Below are 8,455 nucleotides of genomic sequence, written 5' to 3' on the forward strand. Positions count from 1 at the left end.
TACGTAACGCGTCGGGACAAGATCTTTGGGTTGGGGATAGCTGCGAGTTGGCCAGAGAAACAAACAGGAAAGATGAAGCATGTCCAGCGGGAAATTGTAAGTGTTTTTTCTGTAGTGGTTTCTTATTGTGCTCTGCTTACAGTATTAACAAAATCGATAAACAGCAAAAACCCCTTCCACAAACCTCACATCCCACCCCCATCCCCTCTACCACCGCCAACTCAAGATCTCATTCAAGAACCCCAACCCCCCACACCAGCACTCGGTCCCCTCCCGCCAACCGTTCTAACAGCCCACATCCTCCCTTACCTCTCACCTACGACCCTGTTGCCTCTTTCCCTTTTGAACAAAACGTGGCTCTCAATTGCTCGTAATGACAGCCTCTGGCATCGCTTGTGCGTCTTACACGGCGTGCGGGTAGGACCCTGGACGGATGGGTTACAGTGGTGGGAGGTTTTTAGAATATTTTGGAAGCGGAGGGGGAATTGGAAGAGGGGTGTGTATGGTGTTAAGGTTGTGGAGGTCGTTGGAATTGGGGATAGTGTGAATTGGTTTGTTTTCGTTTTTTATACTCTTTTTCTCTGTGTGGTTTGTGAATTTAATTTTTTTTAACGTAGCTTCAAGTATGATGCTGATGTACTCCTTGTCGGTACCCGTCGTCACCGACTCCACCTCCATCACTTTCCATGGACATCCGTTCCCCATCTCTCTTTATCGGGACATACCCATCCTATCATGTGTCTCGCTACAACACAGCAACACCTCCTTACGGGCGACGCTACGGGGACCATGATGCTCTGGAACATTTTCACAGGCGGACTATTGGCGGTTGTGAAAGCGCATGAAGGGGCTGTAGTAGGTGTTGGGTTTGTGAGTGGGGTGGTAGTGAGTGCGGGTGTTAATGGTCAAGTAAAGACCTGGAAGATTCAGACAAGGGTCGAAACAGAGACGATCATAAGAGAACATCAAAAAGGATTGAGAAAGATATCCAAAAAGTTACAAAAGAGACATGTGGAAGTATTTGAAAAGGAGATTGTCGAGTTTGTACATGCCAACCATATTGTTGCGCATGTTGGGGATTGTTTTTGTGTTTGGGTTGGGGAATGGGTTGTTACGGGTGGGTTAGACTGGTGTGTGAAGGTGAGTATCCAGGTTGAGATCCAGAGGTTTACAAGATGTTCATTCTTTTTCTTGATTTTTACAAGACATGGATGCCGACCACTCTTGCCCACCACCGCACTTTCCGTGGGCACACGGACTCTGTCACATGTGTCGCTGTCCACGCCAACTGGGTTATGAGCGGATCGCTGGATAAAAGTATTCGACGTACGTTGCAGGTCCACTCGTTCATGCGCTCCTCAAATTGACGTCTTGTTTATTTTCATTAGAATGGGATCTCCAGACTGGAGCATGCCTCCACACGTTCTTGGGACACACAAAATGGGTCAAGACGTTAGATGTTTCTGAAGAGTGGTTGGTCAGTGGGGGTTGGGACGAGTGCGTATTAGGTATGCATCCCTTGTGTTGTTGATACTGTGCTCTGGTGCAAATGTGTTTTGACACCTCTATGAACATAGTTTGGAATTGGAAAGAAGGCAAGTTGGGTCATCGGATTGATGTACAAAAGGGACCAGTCGTTGCATTGCAATTTGATGAGGAGAAGATTGTGGTGGGATGTCGGGGGGAAGATGTACAGAATGCTTTGATTGTGGTTGACTTTGGTGAAGACAAACATGAAAATAAAAACCAAGCAACATCGTAAAAAAATAACTGTGTATATTGTACCAACAACAAGAAGAACAACAACAACAACGCTACTATTTACTCATCATCATCTTGACAAACTCCTCGTAATTAATCTGTCCATCCCCATCCACATCCGCCTCACGAATCATTTCGTCCACTTCCTCCTCGGTCAACTTTTCTCCCAAATTGGTCATGACATGTCGCAACTCTGCTGCCGAAATGAATCCGTTGCCGTCCTTGTCAAACACCTTGAAAGCTTCCTTGATCTCTTCTTCAGAATCCGTGTCCTTCATTTTGCGCGCCATCATGGTCAGGAATTCGGGAAAGTCGATGGTGCCGTTTCCATCCGCGTCGACTTCGTTAATCATGTCTTGAAGTTCGGCCTCGGTGGGGTTTTGGCCAAGCGAGCGCATCACGGTGCCGAGTTCCTTGGTTGTAATGGTGCCGTCGCCATCCTTGTCAAACAGGGAGAAGGCCTCTTTGAATTCAGCGATTTGCTCTTCCGTCAATTGGTCTGCCATTGCTTTCGTTTCGTGTAAAAGAAGAGTATAGTACTATTCGAATTGCAAAGTTTCTTTTACAAAAGTTCCCACACCCAGCAGCACAACAAGAAAAAGAAAACGGTCTTTGGGGGGTAGTCTTTCCAGTACAATCTGAAATCTCGTTCCAAAACACAACCAAGAAGGTTAATCAACCTGCAACAAAACTCGTCCGGCACGACGCGGGCGGCGCAAGATAAGATATTATGTCATCCAACACGTGCTTTCGTGACTCGCTTGTCCGATTTCCTTTGTTTCTACTTCAAGTTGTTTGTTCTTTATTCCTTTAAGATGATGAATGACTTTTACGGACCTTTTCCGCTTGTTCTTTCTGCACGGCTGTCCATGCCTCCAATGCAGCTCGCGTCATCGCCTTTGTCGGTCGGTGCATAAAGGCATTAAAGGGGCCCATGGAGAGAAAGGAAGGGAGTGTGCTTGCGTGTCGCACCCATGTGTGTCGATATGGGATCATGTTGGGATGCATGAAGGATGTGGCATGAGATGAGAATCAGATGGTAGACTTTATAAAATACCTCCTACTTATCCGATGGGCCGTTATTCGCCGCTTTGGCCGTTTGTTTATGCTTCCATGTTTGGAACGCGCCTTCCGTTCCGCTTATGTCATCCCGGATATCACACTTTTTCTCCGAATCCTTTTCATAACTTTTTGAACTTTTTCCGGACTCGACCATGACTTCGCCCTCCCGTCCCCGCACACTCTCCGAAGGCAAAAGAGACATTCTCACTTGTTCCAAAAATGATCTCATCACGTATGTTTTTGACGATATTGGGCTAGTTCTAAATTACTGATACCGTTGTAGGAAGGTCTTGGACCTCCAGGAATCTCTTATGGCGACTTTAAATCGAGTAGAGACGGCGAGAATTGAGCATGCCCGGATAGCAGGGGAGAATACGCTACTGTTACAGTATGTGAATAATCTTGTAAATGCGACGGGAGCCCCGGTGGAGAAGGCCAAAAAGTAGACAAGAGCTATGATATGCTTTCCTGTATGTGGGAAATGGGCTAGCCCGATAGAATGGTTGCAGCCATTCTTGGATCTGGTGCAAAGAATCTTGCTAGGAAGAAAGTGAGCCCTGCTCTAGCTATCCAGACGGGAAAAAAATACCCTCCCAAACTTTGCGAAACCACACATAGATGCGTGTAGAAACCCCGGTCTATTCCATCCGTTCCTCTATACTCGTAATAAAAATAAAAAATACGCGTCATATCCAGTACTCTATCTACCGTTTTACCATCCCCACCAAGTCCGGACTCAAATCATTCAACACCCTCAGCGCATTTCGTCGTCCAACATCAGGTGCCACCATCCCCACATTTGGCTGAGCAATAGGAGTAAAGGAAGGAGTCTCTCCAAAATCAACAGGTAAAACCCGATGCAGAAACTCGTAACAAGCGAGTGTGACACCAAACTGGGGTGAAGAACGCAAGACACGGGCCAAACCCCCTTTGAAAAAGGCGCGTGGACCTTCCTCCCGGAGGATTTTGACAAAGGCGTCGTTGATGCCAGTGTAAGTGGTCTCGCCTTTTCGTGCTGCAACTTGTAGGCGGGTTTTGATAACGTCCGCTGGAGTGACGAGGTAAGCGGCTGGCATACCCGCAATCGCACCCGCCGTCAACAGCTACATACAAACATCAGAACTATACCAAAGCCAGTAACGATGTGAACTCGACGCACCTCAAGGGCATTCAACTTTTTGCCGTCCTTGCCTTCATTGAACAAGTTCTTCTTGAGGTGTGCGTACGTAGGGAAATAAATACCGGAAAAGGGGATATCTCGCAAGAGACAGGCCCCCACGCCCCGGTAAAGTCCTAAAAGTCCGAGTTGACGGACAATGTGGATGGCCGTGTGTTTTGGGGCGGAGTTAAGAGCTGTTTTGGCGGCTTCGCCCTGGACTAGATAAAGGTCAGCACATATGTGGTGGTTTGCAAAGGACAATTGGTGAAAGCACATACCCTGCAGGCGAATTTTGACAATCTCTAATGGATTCGTAAAGAGGACCTGACTTCCACCTGCGGCACACCCAGCAAGAATCTCGCCCCAAACCGGTATATACCCAGTCTTGCGATCCTTGATTCGGGACCTCACAAAATCATTGACCGTCAGTTTGATTGCCTTCTCCGGTGCGACTGGCCAAAAGCGTGAGTTTCTGATGCCATCACCAAGAATGACACAGTTATAGTTACCTCCAACAAGCTGCGGCAAAAGTCCAGAATAGAGTCCCAATACGCCCTCATTTTTAACGACCTTTTTGAAACAATCCCAGCTGTTCTTGTACAGCAACTGACCAACTATTTTGGAGCGCTGGTTCTGCATCCGCGTCTTGACAAGATCTGTGAAAAAAGGTAAATACAAGAGCCACAAGGAAACCGGTATAAGAACGCACCAATTGGATATACGACGGTTGCACCCACTGCTCCGGCAATGGCACCCAAGGTGAAGTTGTAAATGCCCTTGAGGGCCTCCATTGCCGCCGACAGGGATACGACTTGGTTGGTCAACTCTGTCACATCCGCCGTGGTCGCGGTAAGGGTAGGACTATCATAACTGATACCTTTGGCTTTTGACCATGAAGGATCAAATAACCGTTCGAACGCCCCAATGGGAAGTCGGCTGGTCTGACTGTCAAAATCCCGCGACGCCAGGTGAAACAAGATGTCGACTTCCATGGGTGTGAGAACGTTGAAACGCATCATCTGAGCGGCAGCGGCTTGGAAATCCGCTTTCGAAAGGGCATGGTCTTGGGTCCTAGTGGCAGCTTTCCGGGCAATGCGTTCAACCATGTCCATTTGGCGGATGACATTGTAACAAGCTCTGACATTGGCAAAGGAAATGTTGTCCCCAGGATAAAGCTGAACGATACTGGGAAGGTTTTCGACGACAAATGGATTCAACTTGTGTTTTGCGACATGAAGCATGATCTTTTTGAATGCGTCGGGGTTGATCGTTCCTGTGCCCTTTGGATCAAAGTACTTGAATTCCTGCTTTAATCGTTCTGCCTGGAACCCCTTGACCAGCTGCGCAAACTCTTCATAGGAAATGTCCTTCTTCCCGTTCTTTCCGACAAATAGAGTTAACCAATCGCTGTTGAAGTCAAAGGGTACGGCTTCTGATGCAGTTTGACTTGATGAAATGATATGCTTGAATTGGTCGAGGGTAATGATGCCGTCCGCGTCCTCGTCAAAAAGACGAAACGCAATTTCGAATTCCGCGTCTGGACGACTGAGCATAGCCTCAAAGTGAATGAAATCATCTACCGTGAGCATTCCCCGTCCCTGCCGGTCCGCTACGCGAAAAAGAACGTTGCATCCGTCCTTTTGGACCTGCCACAAAGAGTCAGACGCTGGACAAGTGTTTAGAATCATATGATACTTACCTCCTTTGCCTCCGCTGAAGGAGTGACAGCCTGACAAAAGTCTGCAAGCGTCATGTACTTTGTCCCCTCCTTTTGCACAGAGGCATGCGAGGCAAAGAACTCGCGTGACCGCGACACATCCAGCACGTCCACATTCAAGTCCATCGTTGGCTTTTCAGCATGAGATGACGGAGGAGAAAGACCGGAAACGTCCCACAAAATCGTCGTCCAGAAACCGGATGAGGCGCGCCCAAATGCCGGAAGAGCAATCCGCCAAAACGACGACGAGCGAAACAATAAATTGTTGCTAGTTGTGGATAAAAATAAATATGGTTAAATTACATGCACGTGATTAATAGATCGTTTGATGCACGTGACTACACGACGAAAGCCAACGGGGACGACGGGGACGACCGCCTCGGGGATTAGAGTCCTTGATGCTCAAGGCAGATTCAAAGATGTATGTCCTTTGGTGACCTTTGGCGACGGAGGATAGCAAATGCGCAGGCGCTAGACAGGAGCGTCACTTGGGACTGAAAAGTCGATATGACTCTCGCTATCATCGTTGTCGAAAGAGTCGGAATCATTCAGAAGTAGGAAAGTAATGTAAAAGTTTATTCCAATGATAAAGATAGTTTCAACATGGAGATATTACCAAGTCCTTTGCGACATTACAGTGGTGTTTTGCAATGTGATGCGTGCGCAGCATCCTCCAACACGCGTTACCTAATCTGAACGCGTTCGCTGGCCCGCCAGGGGAGCCAGGAGGTCCGCACGAAGAAGAAGATTATTGCAAGGGGAAATGTGACGTCGGCGGTTACATTTGTAATTACTTTCCACCATGGAAATTCCATCAATGGCATGGAAGCGCAGCTCCCTCCAGGGTTATAAAAAGGCGACCTTTCCTCGCCTCTCCCCGTCCATCTCTTCACTTCGCTTTTTTCATCTCGGGCCGCGCTGCGTACGACTCTTTCTTTTGGGGGCAATGGTCACATTGCAGCTTCCCCTACACCAACACCATCATCGCCAAGGCTGTCGCTGGCCTTTTCCAAACCTTTCCGGTCGCCGTCTTCACCGCATCACTTTGAAGGCAGACGTTCCCCTACTTGCTCCCGTCATTACTATCTGCTACCGGCGATTTGGCATCGGCCATTAGCGCTCCTCACCCAAGTTGTCGCATCTCACAACTTGCTGCGCAGTACCTTTGCTTGCAGCCACGGATACAGCACCGGGTGCTATCGTGCCCAATCACCCCTCCTCGACGTTACCCCCTTGGGCCCATCTGCGGGTGGCGTTCCGCAACGTCGCCTGCTGCGCTTCTCTTCTTCGCTGCTGCGCCTACCTTCTTTGCACCCTTCAACCCCAAATCGCGGTTCACTGTCCACAACCTCAGCCCCGTTTCAGCACCGGATCTCCAGGAGCATCATCACTCCTTCATTGCACCCAGAGTGCTATGCCTGGCCCTCAACTTTGCCGCATCGCTCCGGTGCCGAGGATTTTTGTAGCTGGCCGCCCAAGTGAACAAAAACTGCAGCCGTCTACAGAGAGCTGTATACCACCTATTCATATACCTTACATGTCAACGTCTATTCGCATGTCATGTATGCCGTTATGTCACATCAACATTTCCTCCTTGACGGCAAGCTCCCACGAAGCAAGGAAGGCGGTGCGTGCTGGCATCGTTAGTCACCTCGATCCCGACCACACATACTTCAAAATCATGATACGGTCTTGCGAGCTCACAGTATCACATACAACAGACGACGCAATATGCTGAATCGCATTCCCTTCGATGTGGTTTGGATCTTGATGTCATCGCCCATCGCTGACACGTCTGACATCGATGACTCCTGGACAAATTCGTAAGCTTCTGAGAAGGTGCACCCTATCATATGTCTCCATGAGTTGCCCATCATATCCGAGATGGGACCGTCCAAACCATGCGGACTCTGAGATGCCGCCATTTCGTCGACCACCCTCAATCCACCAGCACCCTTGGATATCATCGTGCTGATCATGCGGACGAGTCGCAACATTTCACGAAATACGGCTGGCTGCTGCAGGAAGAACACCCTTTGCAAAGAATCGCGAAATACGACGGTGGCCATCCACAAAGAATGACAAGTTGACATTATTCTAACAATCGTCTCTGCTAGATCGCTGGTCGGCCGGCCCGCGCATTGATCTGCGGACGGGGAACTCGGCCGACCCACGCTTCGAGAATCGTCTCTGCGAGACCGCTGGTTGGCCGGCCCGCGCATTGAGAAGCGTCTCTGCGGACCGGGAACTCGGCCGACCAGCGGTCTCTCAGAGACGGTTCCGGACAGGAAACTCCACCGGCCCACGCTTCAAGACGGTCGGCCGGCCCTGCGGACGGGGAACTCGGCCGACCCAAGCTTCAAGACGGGGCCACGCTTCAACAATCGTCTCTGCGAGATCGCTGGTCGGCCGAGCTCCCTGTCCGCAGAGACGATTCTCGCCGACCCACGCATTGAGAATCGCCTCTGCGGACAGGAAGCCGCCGACACTTCTGTTGGATGCTGGATCGTTTGCGCATGAGAAGATGCAGTGGGGAACGCGCTGGGCATTGGTGGAGAGACAAAAGGTATGTGGTATTACGGTGGTGAACTCATGACGTAGAGCGGAGAAACAGAAGGTACGTGGTATATGATGGTGGACTAACGATGTAGGACGGACTAACGTAGAGTGAGGTGCAAAGACAAAAGGTACGTGGACCACTGATACGATGGGGGACTAATGTAAAACGTGCCCGTCGGCGGTGCGGAGATTGCACG

At 49.5% G+C, this 8,455-nt stretch overlaps 4 protein-coding genes across 4 annotated transcripts; 2 read left to right on the forward strand and 2 right to left on the reverse strand.

The window, feature by feature from the left end:
- Window positions 1-57: 57 nt before the first annotated feature.
- On the forward strand, window positions 58-1,762 carry SPPG_04192 (uncharacterized protein; the record flags this gene model as incomplete). Its single annotated transcript, XM_016752438.1, has 6 exons — window positions 58-96; window positions 165-551; window positions 618-1,140; window positions 1,206-1,326; window positions 1,389-1,508; window positions 1,578-1,762. Exons 1-6 carry the CDS (start codon window positions 80-82, stop codon window positions 1,760-1,762), a joined length of 1,353 nt encoding a protein of 450 aa, XP_016609141.1. The 5' UTR covers window positions 58-79.
- SPPG_04193 (calmodulin) lies at window positions 1,760-2,757 on the reverse strand. Its single transcript, XM_016752439.1, has 2 exons — window positions 2,599-2,757; window positions 1,760-2,542 (listed from the first exon to the last, which is right to left on the reverse strand). Exon 2 carries the CDS (start codon window positions 2,265-2,267, stop codon window positions 1,818-1,820), a length of 450 nt encoding a protein of 149 aa, XP_016609142.1. The 5' UTR covers window positions 2,268-2,542; window positions 2,599-2,757; the 3' UTR covers window positions 1,760-1,817.
- Window positions 2,758-2,946: 189 nt separating this feature from the next.
- On the forward strand, window positions 2,947-3,520 carry SPPG_09180 (uncharacterized protein). The gene is made up of 2 exons (XM_016757337.1): window positions 2,947-3,055; window positions 3,107-3,520. The coding sequence occupies exons 1-2, from the start codon at window positions 2,976-2,978 to the stop codon at window positions 3,267-3,269; spliced, it is 243 nt and encodes an 80-aa protein (XP_016609143.1). The 5' UTR covers window positions 2,947-2,975; the 3' UTR covers window positions 3,270-3,520.
- On the reverse strand, window positions 3,443-6,084 carry SPPG_04194 (uncharacterized protein). Its single transcript, XM_016752440.1, has 6 exons — window positions 5,682-6,084; window positions 4,692-5,628; window positions 4,492-4,638; window positions 4,261-4,434; window positions 3,983-4,200; window positions 3,443-3,926 (listed from the first exon to the last, which is right to left on the reverse strand). The coding sequence occupies exons 1-6, from the start codon at window positions 5,823-5,825 to the stop codon at window positions 3,528-3,530; spliced, it is 2,019 nt and encodes a 672-aa protein (XP_016609144.1). The 5' UTR covers window positions 5,826-6,084; the 3' UTR covers window positions 3,443-3,527.
- Between the last annotated feature and the right edge of the window lie 2,371 nt (window positions 6,085-8,455).

The sequence above is a fragment of the Spizellomyces punctatus genome (assembly GCF_000182565.1).
Source record: "Spizellomyces punctatus DAOM BR117 chromosome Unknown supercont1.6, whole genome shotgun sequence".
NCBI lineage: Eukaryota > Fungi > Chytridiomycota > Chytridiomycetes > Spizellomycetales > Spizellomycetaceae > Spizellomyces > Spizellomyces punctatus.

Bases quoted from the DNA above. Each gene is read 5' to 3' on its own strand.
- SPPG_04193 (XM_016752439.1), bottom strand. From the start codon at position 2,267: ATGGCAGACCAATTGACGGAAGAGCAAATCGCTGAATTCAAAGAGGCC.
- SPPG_09180 (XM_016757337.1), top strand. From the start codon at position 2,976: ATGACTTCGCCCTCCCGTCCCCGCACACTCTCCGAAGGCAAAAGAGAC. The intron at 3,056-3,106 runs GTATGTTTTTGA...ATACCGTTGTAG, and splicing joins TCCAAAAATGATCTCATCAC to GAAGGTCTTGGACCTCCAGG.
- SPPG_04194 (XM_016752440.1), bottom strand. From the start codon at position 5,825: ATGGACTTGAATGTGGACGTGCTGGATGTGTCGCGGTCACGCGAGTTC. The intron at 4,639-4,691 runs GTGCGTTCTTAT...CTTTTTTCACAG, and splicing joins AACCGTCGTATATCCAATTG to ATCTTGTCAAGACGCGGATG. The intron at 4,435-4,491 runs GTAACTATAACT...GCTTTTGGCCAG, and splicing joins TTTGCCGCAGCTTGTTGGAG to TCGCACCGGAGAAGGCAATC.